General features: G+C 43.0%; 2 protein-coding genes across 2 annotated transcripts; one reads left to right on the top strand and one right to left on the bottom strand.

Moving 5' to 3' along the window:
• Positions 1-3738: 3738 nt before the first annotated feature.
• Positions 3739-10500, top strand: rag1 (recombination activating 1). The gene is made up of 4 exons (XM_050073316.1): positions 3739-3840; positions 4773-5129; positions 5217-6349; positions 7198-10500. Exons 2-4 carry the CDS (start codon positions 4795-4797, stop codon positions 8943-8945), a joined length of 3216 nt encoding a protein of 1071 aa, XP_049929273.1. The 5' UTR covers positions 3739-3840; positions 4773-4794; the 3' UTR covers positions 8946-10500.
• A 686-nt stretch (positions 10501-11186) lies between these two features.
• On the bottom strand, positions 11187-14289 carry rag2 (recombination activating gene 2). The gene is made up of 2 exons (XM_050073349.1): positions 14190-14289; positions 11187-13127 (listed from the first exon to the last, which is right to left on the bottom strand). Exon 2 carries the CDS (start codon positions 13111-13113, stop codon positions 11512-11514), a length of 1602 nt encoding a protein of 533 aa, XP_049929306.1. The 5' UTR covers positions 13114-13127; positions 14190-14289; the 3' UTR covers positions 11187-11511.
• Between the last annotated feature and the right edge of the window lie 1373 nt (positions 14290-15662).

Here is a 15662-nt window from a genome sequence, read left to right as displayed (position 1 = left end):
ATTTGCGCTTCAGCATTTCTTGTGAATAAGCTTGTCACAAAGATACAGACAAACAAACAAAAACCACTATTGCTGTCTAAGGTCACACTTGACCATATGCACCAAATATAAGCTGCAAAGCCTGCCAGTATTCATCCCGCTCCCCTGTTAAGCTGACAAGAGTGGGAGAGACCCAACTGTTGTTTGGTGCCCACTGACTGTGTATCTAATGACTTGGCTGGCAAATCCAATGCAACAGCAACAGGCTCCCGTGGCGAATACACCAGATTAATCCCCTGGATAATTACAAACAAGAATGATCTTGGGCAAATACTGCCCATACCTACTGAGACATTACATCAAACGATGCTGTCTAATTAAAACTCAGTCTGAATGGTGACGGAAAGACAACATTTGGAGAAATGAATGAAATGTGCTGACATTATTGAGAGAGAAGAATCGCAGATAAAACCACAAGGGATGGACAAAACGACAAGTGACACAAACACACAACACAGTGTTTCTGCTCTGTTTGACCCCTACAGCAACAATTCAGCTGGTGTCTATGGCATCTGTAAGTTGTCTTATGTTGTCTCGAAAACTCACTTATCAAAATGCTAATTGCCAGATGAACACTTCAGATAACTAACAGCTAACACACACTAATATGACTCATTTGTATCGCCGCATTTGTCATTTTGATTCACAGCAGTCACCACCTGAATTGCTGGAGCATCAGTCACAAACACTGCAAGATGATGTGAAGTGGCAAGGGGGGAAAAGTCTCAATAATACAGTAATTGGAGTGACAGTGATAACAATGGCGCTGATTATCATTGCTGCAATTACTATTATTTTCTATTTTTTTTTAATTGATTTCTGCTCCTTTTAATTATTCAGTTTCCGTCTGCCTTTCTCATACAACATATATCGCCCTGTTCCACACACTAACATGTTTCTTTACTTCAGCTGCCTCCACACACTTAACCACAACCACAACTTCTTGCTTTGATGTGAAATGTATTACTGTAATTGTTTTGTCTTGATGTCTCACATTATATCTGTTTGAGACATCAACATAATGTCACCTTTTATGTTTTGACAGATCATACTAATGTAATAAGGAAAAAATGACTAAAAATCTCTTACAGCATTGAGCACAGAGCTACACCAGGGTGAAGGGGGCTATAGCCACGTCACTAATCTGCATAGGCCCAGTTCAGCCCTCTAAAGCATTTTAGAATTGTTCTTTTACTCTTAAAGGCGCCGCATGTGAAATTCAGAACATTAATTTGGTAGTAAATCACTATTTGCTATGTAAAGATACAGTGGAGTTATGGCGTCCTATGCAAAGAATTAAGTCACGCTTTCTATTTGTGCGTTGCAATTATGGACTGTAAAAATACAGTTTTTACGTTGTAAAAACATTGAATACAGCGGACAAGCTGCAAATGTTGTTTCAGTTTTCGCAATGTTATTAAAAAAATTGAAAAGTTTGGGTGTGTGGAGCATCAAATTTTATGTTAACTTGCCAGATAGCCTCAATAACCAACTCCAGCTTAACCAAAAATACAACACTCAGCTAGGTTATTTCTGGAATCATGCTGAAACGTGACATTAACATTTTTAAGTTTCGCACATACACTTTAGTGTAACGGCACACAGTCTGCAACATTTTAACGTAACATAACTGTTACCTATCCGTGCCTAACATTAACATAACCTTAAGGCTACATTGCCCATAAGGCAAGTGTATCACTGACATAGCATAACTTTAGCCAACCAACGTTAGCATGGTGGAGCTTTATTTTCCAACTTCACACAGACGCTGTTTGTTCAAAAGTATTATCATCCTAGATTCTAACACTTATGTATTACCTTTTGACTTCGGTGCATGCCGGTCAGCGGCTAGATATTTAGATAACGAGCTAAGCATGCTAATTATCACTAACATGTAAATTAAATGATAATAGAATGTCACTTACTAAAAAACTGGAGCACTGGTGGTTCAATTACCTGCACAGTTAGTCTTATCATTTCTCTGCTATTTGTACAACAAAATCTCCCAAAGGCTCCCAAGGAGGTCAAGTTGAGTGGCCTGCAGCAAGGCCTAGCTGACAGCCTGTCAGTCAAAGTGAACACGGCCTTAATTATGCAGAACTTAACGGGATCATCATAAAAAAAATCACCCCCCTGTACAGTTGTCATGAATGATGAAGGAAGCCATAGAGACCAAAACCATTTTTTTGCACAAGACTGTAAACATGTTTATTTTAGCTGTAAAGTTTGAACATGGGAGTCTATGGGGATTGCAACCAGCCTCCAGTGGCCAGTTGATGAACTGCAGTTTTTGGCACTTCCGCATTGGCTTCACTCGTCAGCCCTGGAGGTTGCCACTTGCAATTTGAGCTTCTCTGTCCTTGTTGTGGTAGCAGATCCGGCTTGGACATGTGAGTCCCTCTCAGGACTTTCCACTGGTTAGCTAATCGTGACTGTGGAGATTAGGCTATGTTATGTTGTTGTCACATTTTGGCTGTATCGTGTTGTTAGTAATCGTGCATTGGGGCTGTCCAGTGCTGAAGTTTGTCACCTTGCATGTGAAAGATGTCACTTACCTTGTGGTCACTTGTAATAGGCTAACAGCTATTTTGTTGAATAGTCTTTTGCCAAATTCGGCGAAAAACTACTTTTATATCAAAAGTGCCGTGTAGCATATCTGCTTTTATTGAAGAAAAAAAAAAGAGAACTTAATTATAAAATAACTCTGGAGTCATGAAGGTCGACTATTTTCTTAGCATGTATTAGTCAAGCTCCCCGTCAGCACCCAGAGAAAAAAAATATCCTAGCAACAGCCAGCACATTTGCTTAACGCTGCCCCCAAAATATAACCTCATTAGCAACCTTTGAGTTGAACACTTAAAAACATCTGACAGTCACACAAACAAAAAAAAACAAAGTCTTCAGCTTTTACTAGTTGCTACTCTACTAACTTGCAACAGCTTCTCCATGTGTTTTTCATGTCTGTGTTTAAAAGTCTGATCAAGTCCTAAATTTGTAATGCCACTATTTAAAAAATATTGTCGATACAATGTTTATTGGATTTTTTATTTGTCTGTGGGACAAGCAAATGCATTTATTCTATTGTCAGTTGTGCCACTGCACTGGTAGCTGCTTCATAAGTAACAGTATCTCTCATTCTGTCAGAGAGAGGCCACCTGGATGAGGTGAGCCTGCAGATGGATATGAGAAAGGAGAGATAAAGGTGACATAGAAGTGTTTCCAGCTGAGGATCACTGTGGTGTGGTTAAAAGTTGCTTGTTTGGGGTATGCTGTTGGATTCTGTACGTACACATGTTTGCAACTGTGCTTTGGGGTTGACCTTATTTTTTCTCTGAAATCAGCTGCTTGCATCAGGTGTCAGGAGATGACTGTTGGGATCCCATCAAAGGAAGGGTATAAATACAAGACACAAGGAGCAAGGCAGGAGCAATCCCTCTGTATGAAGCCACAACTCCTGGTAACAGATGCTCCAAGCTGAGACAGACTCTAACGTAGACAGTGTATGTAGAGTGTAGGGCCCTTGGCTCCAGGGCTTCCCTTGTGCTCCCATGCGGAGAGGACCCCCAGGGGAGCTGATGCACAGCTGAGACCGAAAAAAACAAGGTAAGAGCCCAGCTGACACACATGCATACAGGCTCAGCTGTTTGTCTCAAAGGAGAGTTCAACATGTCAAGTACACTGAGAGCCAGGAAATGAAGGAGCACTGCCAGATTCGAGCCGCCCAGGGAGAAAACGTAGCGAGGAGACTGAAAGATGGATAGATGGAAGACACTAGAGAGTGTGCGCTATAGTCGTACAATGGTAAGATTGTTTGACTGCTTTATTGTCTGAACTTGTGATGGAACTTAGATAGTGTGGGAGGAGATGAAATAAGGTCTGTCAGTGCAGCAGTATCATTGATCTTACCTGTGCCACATCATAAGAGCACTTGGCTGCTGAAATACGACTCTTAAATTGAACAGTGTTGTGTTTGGAATAATTCTTTATGATCTTTATTCAATATGATGGGTTCTTGTTTTCTTTCCCCTCCTCTTTGGTCAATATATATGTTTTATGAAATAAGTTTCCTGTATCTCTGAGTTCTTTCCCCCCTGCATTTTAAATGCCAGGCGGAGGCTCCGGGGGCTCCAATTCTCTCTCCAGCCAAGAAAATGACTAATATAAATGATTGACAGCCTTGCAGGGATAAGGTTGCCCATTTAGCAAACTCGCTGTGTCAAAGGAAAAAAGTCACAACGGCTCCCTGAGCGATGGGATTGGAGATGAGAGAAATGAAGATTTTTGTGCTGTATCGATCCCCCAATGCTTGTCTCATGCATTTTACACAAGATCTAAATGCCACTTATGGTATAATACAGCACTGCAGGTCGGGGCTCGCTGCTCTCTGTTCAGTGGGATTTCAGGCTACTTGGTGTATGAATTCAACAGGAATCAAGTAAAGCTGTTAGATTGTGTCATGGGATCAATGCTGAGAATGCACTGGGGATATCTGAGCATTTGAACCTTAGAATCTTTTCTCTGGCATCTACAGCTATGTATCTCACGGACAGCTGAAATTATTCTCATACTTTTGTGATACATCAAACTAAGCTCTCCTCTCCTCTCCTCTCCTCTCCTCTCCTCTCCTCTCCTCTCCTCTCCTCGCCTCGCCTCGTCTCGCCTCGCCTCGCCTCGCCCCGCCTTGCCTCGCCTCTCCTCTCCTCTCCTCTCCTCGCCTTGCCTCGCCTCTCCAGGGTCTGACGTCTAAATCGCATCATGGCGGAGGAGAGCCCGGAGACAGATGGCCCCAGATCCTCCATGCCGGCTGAGCTCCACCATCCCCACTCTAAGTACTCTCAGTGGAAATTTAAACTGTTTAGGGTGAAGTCCATGGAGAAGGCCCCTCTGCCCAGTGAGACACAGCCTGAGGATGGAGCCTTGTTAAGGATCTCACCTCCTGCAGCTCCAAATATAGACTTAGATAATGGTGCAGGTCCAGGGAGTGTTATGAAATTGTGCCTAGGGGGAAAAACCAAGGAAAATGTGGAGGGCCCTGGCCACAGGATAGATATGAAGCTACAGGAAATGGAGACCCACATGAACCACCTCAGGTAAAAACATGTCACTATGCTGTATGACCTTCACTTTATTACATGCATTTGTTTTTAGGAATTTCACATTTTCTTTCCTCTGTGAAGGGGCTTGTGTCGTCTCTGTGGAAAGGTCCTGAGAAAAGTCAAAGGACCTGTGCACGATGTTCAAGGGGATCTGGACGAGGTCACCAAAAGCGCCCTTCGTAAAATGAACTGCAAGTTCCTCAGCTGGCCAGAGATCATCCTCAAAGTCTTCAAAGTGGATGTGACAGAAGACATAGAATCCGTCCACCCTCTATCCTTCTGCCATCGCTGCTGGGTGATTGCCATACGAGGAGGAGGCGTCTGCAGCTTCTCCAAAACAAGTGTCCCCGAGTGGAATCCCCACTCTTCCCCCTGCCACCTTTGCTCCCCCAAAAAACCTTCATTCAAGCGGACTGGGAGGAAGAGGAGGTTAGCCATTCCCAGAGCCCAGAGGCTGGCAAAAAGAAGCAGGAGAGACCACGGCGACAGCACCGCGGGTGGTGAGAGGAGGGCTCTGAGACAATTCGCCGACTATTATCACGGTCCTGTGCTCAGGGGGTGGAGAAAACCTACCATCCAGAGAGAGCAATGGGTGAGGAACATCACCCACTGCCAGAAAGACCACCTGAATACCAAGCTGATCTCTGAGAAGCTCCCTGTTGACTTCCTCTTTTCTTTCACCTGCCTGGTGTGTGACCACCTGCTCTCTGATCCAGTCCAGTCCCCCTGTGGGCACCTCTTCTGCCGCAGCTGCATTATAAAATACATCCACATCCTGGGACCTCACTGCCCGGCCTGCAACTTGTCCTGCACCCCCGATGATCTCAGTCTGCCTGCCAAAGCCTTCTTATCAGCCCTACATTCCCTGCCTCTGCTCTGCCCCAAGAGCGGCTGTGGCAAGCAGGTAAGGCTAGACTCATTTAAAACTCATTGTCTGGGCCATGAGCTGGGTGAGCAGGACACAAAGCAGCAGTCATCAGACCTTGACAACTACCTGCTAACCAATAAAGGGGGAAGACCCCGTCAGCACCTGCTATCGCTAACCCGCCGTGCCCAGAAGCATCGGCTCAGGGATATGAAGAACCAGCTGAAGGCGTTTGCAGACAGAGAGGAAGGTGGCGACCTCAAGTCTGTGTGTCAGACTCTGTTTCTGCTCTCGCTGAGGTCTGCGAATGAACACCGGCAGGCGGACGAGCTGGAGGCCTTGATGCAAGGTAAGAGGCTATTATAAGGCTTTTGTTCAATCAACACATAATCCTCCGCAGCCAAGAATAAGGGACAACAAACAAATGAAAATTATGATAGTGTTTGCTCATTAATATTTCTGCCTATCTCTGAGGAATACTCATAAATAACAATGAGTTGAAAAGTTCACTATTGAAGAGAGAGAAGAAAGTTTTCCTATGATTTTGATTGAAAAGCATTTCATTATTGTCCATCCCTTTTTATTGAACCGCCGCTGTTGCACGCTCAGCCCCTCCCCGCTTCTCCCCCACACTCACTCCCTGCCTGCTTGTCCGTCAGTCTCTCAGTCTCACACTCCCTTTAATGCACAATAACAACTCTTGTGAAGGGGCTGTTAGAATCAAAACAACATCAGCAGCTCTTGTATCTGCAAATTACACAGACAGCACCATCCTCCTCTCTGGGGAATAGAAGCCAGCTGGTGTCTGTTTTCATCTGCAGCCAATACATCACTTTTGCCAGCTTCACTGATTCACCCTCTGTCCCCTTATAACATTTGGAAATTAGGAAATATTGGATTTTGTAATCATGGGCTTGTGGGCTTTTGACAATGATACATTCACATTTGGGTGTTAAATTCGCAATTTTCTCTGTCTCATAGTATAAATGACTCCAAATGCGGGATATCAAATGAGGAAATGTTAGATACTGCAGTTCTTTTCAAAGCACTAGAAATGGGCTTCCACAGCTTGGTGTTAAATAATTCTCTTCATGTCTAAATCCTTTCCTCTCGCCTTCTTTTTTTCTATTTTTTTACTTTGCCTCTTTCTGTCTCTCTCTTATAAACTTTCTCTTTTCATTTTCTCTCGCTCTGCAGGCAGAGGCTTTGGGTTGCATCCTGCTGTGTGCTTGGCCATTCGGGTCAACACTTTCCTGAGCTGCAGCCAGTATCACAAGATGTACCGGACTGTCAAAGCCACCAGCGGCCGCCAGATCTTTCAGCCCCTGCACACCCTGCGAGCCGCAGAGAAGGAGCTTCTCCCTGGCTTTCACCAGTTTGAATGGCAGCCGGCTCTCAAAAATGTGTCCACATCGTGCAATGTTGGCATTATTAATGGGCTCTCTGGATGGGCTTCCTCGGTGGATGACATCCCAGCTGACACCATCACTCGACGGTTTCGCTATGATGTGGCACTGGTGTCAGCATTAAAGGATCTGGAGGAGGACATCATGGATGGGCTGAGAGAGCGTGGGATGGAAGACAGTACTTGCACCTCAGGCTTCAGTGTCATGATCAAGGAATCCTGTGATGGCATGGGCGATGTCAGCGAGAAGCACGGTGGAGGACCAATTGTTCCTGAGAAGGCTGTGCGTTTCTCTTTCACTGTTATGTCTGTCTCTGTCCTGGTAGACGAGCGGGAGAAAGAGGTTACTATCTTCACTGAGCCAAAGCCAAACTCAGAGATGTCCTGTAAGCCCCTTTGCCTGATGTTTGTGGATGAGTCAGACCACGAGACACTAACAGCCGTCCTGGGGCCTATAGTTGCGGAGCGTAATGCAATGAAAGAGAGCAGGCTCATTCTATCCGTGGGCGGACTCCCTCGCTCCTTCCGCTTTCACTTCAGAGGCACAGGATATGATGAGAAGATGGTGCGCGAGATGGAGGGCCTCGAGGCCTCAGGGTCCACCTATGTCTGCACTCTTTGTGACTCCACTCGGGCAGAGGCCTCCCAAAACATGGTGCTCCACTCCATCACTCGCAGTCATGATGAGAACCTAGACCGTTATGAAATATGGAGAACCAATCCTTTTTCTGAGTCTGCAGATGAGCTGCGAGACAGAGTCAAAGGAGTCTCTGCCAAGCCCTTCATGGAGACCCAGCCCACGCTGGATGCATTACACTGCGACATCGGCAATGCAGCAGAGTTCTACAAAATCTTCCAGGACGAGATAGGGGAGGTGTACCAAAAGGTCAACCCCAGCCGGGAGGAGCGGCGCAGCTGGAGGGCAGCCCTAGATAAACAGCTGAGGAAGAAGCTGAAGCTCAAACCGGTGATGAGGATGAATGGGAACTACGCCCGCAGGCTAATGACCCAGGAGACTGTGGAGGTGGTGTGTGAGCTGGTGCCCTCGGAGGAGAGGAGGGAGGCCCTGAGGGAGCTCATGAGGATCTACCTCCAGATGAAGCCCGTGTGGCGCGCCACCTGCCCTGCCAAGGAGTGCCCCGACCAGCTGTGCCGCTACAGTTTTAACTCCCAGCGCTTCGCCGACCTTCTCTCCTCTACCTTCAAATACAGGTACAACGGTAAAATAACCAATTACCTGCACAAGACCCTGGCCCATGTGCCTGAGATCATAGAGAGAGAAGGATCCATAGGAGCCTGGGCCAGCGAGGGGAACGAGTCGGCGAACAAACTGTTCAGGCGCTTCCGGAAGATGAACGCACGTCAGTCAAAGGCGTTTGAGCTTGAGGACGTGTTGAAACATCACTGGCTCTACACCTCAAAGTGCCTGCAGAAGTTTATGGAAGCTCACAAGGACTCTGCCAAAGCTCTGCAAGCTACTATTGACCCAATAGAGAGCCAGGATTATGAGGACATGTCTCTGGAAGACAATGACTTTTGATTTTTCTCAAGATAGTTGTGTAATATTTGAGTTGCCTCCATCAGTGATATGGACTTGTTTACAAATATACCCATTCACTGATATTTAGAATAATGAGGGAGTGGAGTTTATGGACTTGAAGCCAAGTTTTCTACATTTTTTTTTTGTATTTTGTTGTGATTAAATGAATTTTGCAAATTTAAACCAACATCATCCTTTATGTTTGGACTTTACAAAAATAAAAAAACAATTTCTTGTACTCAGACAGAGTAATTTCCAAACATTTATAGAAATAATCTTTTTTAAATGTGTGTTTCACTTGTTTAGTATTTTTATATTTGTATTGCCTTTTTATAAACATCTAACTTTGCCTTGCTTTGTTGCTACACTGCTCCAGCACAAAGATGGGACAGCAGAGGAATAGAGAAGCAACACGCAGGTTTCTTTTCTCTTGCTCTTAGCAGGAAAGTTCTTCTTTTTTTTTTTTATCTTCACCGTCTGTGAAATATGGCGCAGTTTATTGTATTGCAAGGATGTGACACATTTATGAATTTATATAGAGCGGATATTTATAGAAACAGATGAAAGTGCTGTAAGTCATGGAGGGAAATTGTGTTAAAAAGACCACATTTGTGGCCACTGTATTAATATATCATTTGAGCTGGAACAAAATGCAATCACAGAGACCCAAATGTTCTTTGTTTCATGAGTGCCCTCTGAAAAAGATTACTTTAGTGCTTTATCGTGGGATCCCTGAGGGGCAGAATAGATGCCAGGTCACTTTGAACCAATTTTTATCTCTTTTAGTTTTTGCACAGTAGAGGATAGATGATACTTATTCGAATTCTTCACATAAAATAAAGCATATACTGACCTTTTTGTTGATATCATAAAAATACAGTATGGTCCATTACGAAGCCTAATACCCCATGGACTCTCCAGCAGGCAGGGATTTTTCTTAAGTTCTGTATATAACCTGGCTCTTTCTCCCTGCTGATATTTCTTCATTGCCACGGTTGACAGAGGAGAGGGATGAGCGGGAGCTCGAGAGACTGGATGTAAACTGATTTGTTGGCAACTTTATTTGTTTGATTGATTGATTATATTGTCTTTTTTCTGCCCTCGCCATTTTGAATTGTGACAGGCAATTTTGTTTTCCTATTTGATTGAATGTTTGATTTTATTTTACTGTCATAAGTTTAAGCATATGACAGCGGTGAAATATTCACATTTCATTCCATAGTTGTCACTTTCCTACAATACTGTCATGTTTTAGAGTGCAACTTGTCTCATATTTGTTGTGTTTTTCTGCCATAATGAATTGCATCTCCAAAGTAATGGATGATGGATGATTCACGAAATTCCACTTGTTCACTCTTCTGCGAGAATTTCCGCATTTTTTTGTTTCCATATTACACTAAATATCAGGCAAACTGTTTCAGATGTCATTTACTTTGCATACTAGTACTGTATTACACTGAGGCTCCACTACTTTTTACATTTTAAAGACTATACAGTATTCACACATTTGTGCTGTATTTCCATTGAAGCAGAAAACTTACAATGTTTTTGATGAGTTACCTTTACAGAGGAATTTGTACTTTATTTGTCCTTGTTTCCTCCAAAGAATAAATAAAGATATAAACTGACTTGATCTCCTTGTTTGTTTTTATTGAGCAAATATATTTGGTTTTATTTTGATATTGAAGAATTCAGGATTCAGGCACATTTTAATCTGGAAGACAGCACTCATAACAGCTTCTTTTTTTTTTTTACTGTGGTACTAAAATAAAAAATAACTTCCGTCTCATATAAGACTGTGAAAGCCCTTTAAAAAGATACAACTATAAAGACATTCATGATTTAATTTGATTCAATTACAGGTGTAACTGACTACAGAAGTGTACAATAATTATTTATTAATTAATTCATTTAATCATAAAAACAATTGAGGTATATTTTGCCCTCAAAGCCAGTGTTACAAACTGTTGATTTACCCTCTTATTTTCCCTGTGGTTCTCGATGGAATACAAAATAACTGCAAATGCATATAAAACTGATAAAAATGCAAACTAGAAACACTGATATATCAAAATTTTCTGCCACATAAAAAGTTTGGGGAAAACACATTAGAAATAAACAGGTCTGAAAACAGAATGTGAGGCAGTTTATTGTTTATTTCGTCGTGTACAGATCAGTTTATTGGGCATTTTTCATTCGATAACCATCGTTTTAATTGTGGAAAGAATTGTAAAAAAAAGAGTTCGGCTCCATCTGGCTATGAAAGAAAGTGTCTGGAAGTTAAACTTGTGGCACATAATAGAATACAAAATTACAACAATCTGATTTATAGCTGGTAAAAACACAAAATAGAAACATTGTGGATAGACTTAAATTTTTAATGAAAATATACAGATGTTAGACGGGAAATATAGGGTTGCAATTTTATTGTTTGTTTTTTTCCTTCACAAAAATTTTGCACAGAGTACAGATCAGCATATTATGTATCTTTTATCAGTTTTTTATTCATTGCATATAAACATCCTTATTACACACAGAAGTTTAAACCGTGGTCAGTAAACTCGATTCAGTCAAAAAGCCTCCTGAAAAAGCTTTTTTTGCTGGGGGACATTTTGATTGTCGGAGGAGTTTTCCTGTCCTTAACTTTCATGGGGGTGCGCTTCAGAGGCATGACCTGTCGAGGTGGGGTCATCTCCTGGTACGGCAGGCCTCCGTGGTCCAGGCAGAAGTACTTCTTGCTGCCCTGAGAGAGCCTGAGCAGCAGCGTTTCAGACAGCTCCATGCACTGGGCATGGACCCAGTGTCCCCCCTCACCTCTGGAGCAGAAGATCATAGCTGGCCGGTGGAGCTCAGTGGAGTAGTACGGCTCCCACGTGTTGGGGTCCACATTACAACCCAGGCAGCATTTGATCCAGTAGCCTGTTTGTGATTCATCCTCTTCATCGTCCTCATTGTAAGCACCCTCTTCTCCCTCACTGCTGTCCTCCAGCTCGTGTGGCTCACGTCCGAAGTAGAGCTCCTCAGAGTCTTCCAGAGGAGTGGAGTCATCGTAATCTGTTGACTCCTGGCTGCAGCCCTGGGTTCCTTCTTCCTCTCTGGCTTCTCCCTCTGTCTGGAAGCTGACCTGATAAAAGTAATGCATATCTGCTTGGGACGGCCTTCCCTCAGTAGGCACAGCAAGTAGGATGCTTCCCTCCCCAGCACTGCCACCAAACCAAGTGCGACTGTGGATGATATCTGGGGTCCACTTAGGTGGATCCAGGGGCTCAATGTGGATCCCTTTTTCATTGAGAATCACAGTGCTGCACTCCATCCTCTTCTGAGAGTCTGACTGATAGCCACCTAAGACGATGTATCTGTGAGTGGGACCTGTGCGGGTGATTATGGCGCTAGAGATGGATATGCCGGTGTCTAGAGTCTCACAGGAAAGCAATGGGCTTCCCTGCAGAAGCTCAACACGCAGGCGGAAGAGTCGAGGGGGGCGGGAGTCAGATGTGAGTGAATGACCCCCGAGGAAGTAGACGCAGTCTTCTCTAGCAAGGGCCAAATGGAAAGACTGACCATCGAACAGCTCAGGTACAATGTGCGCAGAGGAGCAACCAAACTCTAAGTCAAACAGGAACACCCGAGGAGGACAGTCGATAACGCTGTTCCAGCTCTCTGTGGTGCGCTCTCCCACTGGCATGTATGATCGACCCCCAAACAACACACAAGCTGTCTTCCCCCGGCTCTGAATCATGCTCATTGTGTGGCCGTACCTGGCCCCCGGCACTTCACCCACCAGTTCTTTCTCTTTGCAGCACAGGGTCAGTTTACGATTGCAGCCGCGGCTATCAACGGTCAGCAGGTACAGGCTGGATGAGATCTCGTTATTTGGAGTGCGGCCGCCGTGGATGAGGTAACTCTCTGGAAGCCCTTCATACGGGTCGAGGCGGCAAACAGCTGGGCAACGTAACGGAGGAAGGTAGCATGATTCATTAGAGAAAGAGATGGCCCTCAGCTTCATCTCGCCACATTTGATCCGAACCCCAAACACTCCCGTTGGACATGAGCGCTTGGGCCAACCTTTCTGGCCAAACAGGAGAGCCTCGCCATCCAGCTGCAGCAGAGAGAGGCCAGGCTGTACGAGGCCTGCACAGTTCACTGCAGTTAATGGCTGGAGGGTCATTTTCCTGCAGGTGCCTGCATCAAAACAGCACACAAACACAATAATATGTCAGTCAGCTGTTGATTGTTTTCATACAGGGGGGTTTAAATTTGACTTCCTGTTTATGATAGTAACATCTGGAGGATCATAATCCATGTGATCCCGACCCCCAAAACATATAAACAGTCATTACATTTAACACATGACATTAAATACAATACCAACAACTACTAACAACACATTATATAGGAGTCATTTTGCCAGGATGTGACATTTTGGGGATGGAGAGCACAAAAACCACGACACACCTACCAACACTAACAATATGCTAGGTTAATTTACTGCCACTCTAACAATATGTTGTTTGCTGTATGTATGCTGCTGCTGTTTTTTGATTCCTACAGTCAAACATCAGCCACAATACATAATTACACACTCAAATAAGTAAAGAGAGATTACCTCCTCATGGGGTCACTTTACTTTTTCCAACAGCAAACAAAACCTCATCTAAACGTTTTTAAACCAGAGCCTTACAGGATGTACTTAAACGCAGCATGAGACACCAACAAATACTTCCAAGAGCTGCTTCACTGAGTCAGTAACTTTCTGGGAATGTGACAGTACTCAGCATGATTTTCCTGGAAAAATGGGTCACTTTTTCTGGGGTCAGCACCATTATGAAATTACTGGACAATGACACACAGCGTGGACGTTATTTTGTGTTACGTACTGGCGATGTGGATTCTGCCTTTAAAAGGATGATGAATCAAAACAAAATTACTGCATTCATTTTCCAATTTAACAAATGACTTAATATCTCTTTTAGAGTCATCCCAACAATGTATTCTGAGTCACGCTGTTGTGCCATCATTACTTTAACTGACTTGTATAACAATATAATGCAATTTCAGTGGCTTTAACAGCAATATTTGTACCACTGTGGACAGTATGAGTCACTTCAACCCCGGCAGTGTTAGACTTTTACAGGATGGTAACACAAGCTCCACACAAGTAACAGCAGCACAATCTTGAAATAAAAAGCCTGAGAACTATTAATTCCTCCTTTAATTAAGAAGCATAATATTTAGTTTGCTTACCTTACGGCCAGGGCTGGGGTGCCGTGCTCGAGCTCACTTTAGTGTGACTCTTACAATCACAAGGTTGGAGCTAAAGGGCTCTTTATGTAGCCAAACTTTGACAAAGGCAGACAGCTAGAGAGTTTGTGAAGCTTCGTTGACTCACAAACACTTCCAGATCTTGAGGTTAACAGTGTGTGACTGCTGCTCACTGGCAGGTGTGCTGCCTGAATGCATTTAGTGTATCACTTCAAAGTTATCGCTGGATATCAGTTATACAGAGGAAGCTACAAAAGCCCCTGGTCTGTTGTACAAGAACAATGTTAACCTGTATAAGACCTTAAGAAATTCAAAACTGTATAGATACATTTTTTTCCCTTCAGTAGTTGAACAAGACACAAAAAGGGAGATTGCATTTCTACACACATCCAAACACATCCAAAACTGGCTTTAATGTAGTGAAACAGTAGCTAAATAGGTTAATGAAGCTGATGTCCATAACAGGCCAGATAACAAGCATGCTGGGAAACATGACCCACATTGTAAAGGAAATGTATGACGACAAAATGTTTTAAATTAGCTCAACATCATTTGTTCTTTTTTATTACCACAGGGTGTTTATAGACATAACCAAGTTAAATTTAAGACTCTTTAAGACCTTAGTGTGAGTACTCTTTCCAAGTAAACACACTGATGTCAGTTCAAAATGATCAGTAAGGAAAAATGAGAATTGGGTGACTTTAAGCTTAATGTGTTTAATGTAAAAATAAAACAAAATGTCATCTGCGTGGAGTTTGCATGTACATGTCATAAATGTTTATTTATTATTGCAATATTCAGAGAAATACTGCAGTTATCTTTCTGTCCAATAATTGTAAACAGTCATTGCTTCTGTCAGGCTGGAGAAATCCCATCAAATCGAAATTTAAAACAATCTAAGACTCTTCAAGACCTGTAGACAACAAGACACACCTCTGATGTAAATCATTTGTGCATGCTCTCTATGAAACAAAGTCTATCAGACAAACTTATCCGTCATAGTCTGTCAGTTTTCTTATAGTTAATCCTGAAAAAAATGACACACATTCGCTGTCTTTGAAAAATGCTCATATTCAACCATTTTATCTTAATTATTGTTTAAACTGAAGAAGATGCACACAACCATTTAGCCACACTTCAGGTTTATTAATATGCCTCCAACATTAATATGAAAATTGAACATCTAAAATGACTTGAAATCCCATTATTTATTACCTGTGGCCAAACCATTTTGTAATAGCAAAATACTCAAGTAATTAACTTTATGTAGATGATTATAATAATTTTCTGGTTTATTCACCAAGGCTATAGGGCTCCTAATTTAGTCAGTCTTTTTAAAGCTGATTACAGGACATAATCAAACTTGTACTCTTAAGTTAATTATGAGGCAGCTTACACTGACCCTCCACTCGTCTTTAGAAATGTTTTGTATATTAGTTAAGAGCAGCCATTTCA

The sequence above is a fragment of the Epinephelus moara genome, chromosome 20, assembly GCF_006386435.1.
Source record: "Epinephelus moara isolate mb chromosome 20, YSFRI_EMoa_1.0, whole genome shotgun sequence".
Classification (NCBI taxonomy): Eukaryota; Metazoa; Chordata; class Actinopteri; order Perciformes; family Serranidae; genus Epinephelus; species Epinephelus moara.
Note: the sequence above shows the minus strand (reverse complement) of the source record. Positions and strands in the feature narration are given on the sequence as shown.

Coding starts and splice junctions, on each gene's coding strand:
- rag2 (XM_050073349.1), bottom strand. CDS start 13,113: ATGACCCTCCAGCCATTAACTGCAGTGAACTGTGCAGGCCTCGTACAG.
- rag1 (XM_050073316.1), top strand. CDS start 4,795: ATGGCGGAGGAGAGCCCGGAGACAGATGGCCCCAGATCCTCCATGCCG. Junction 5,130..5,216: donor ACCCACATGAACCACCTCAG/GTAAAAACATGT, acceptor TCCTCTGTGAAG/GGGCTTGTGTCGTCTCTGTG. Junction 6,350..7,197: donor GCTGGAGGCCTTGATGCAAG/GTAAGAGGCTAT, acceptor CTCGCTCTGCAG/GCAGAGGCTTTGGGTTGCAT.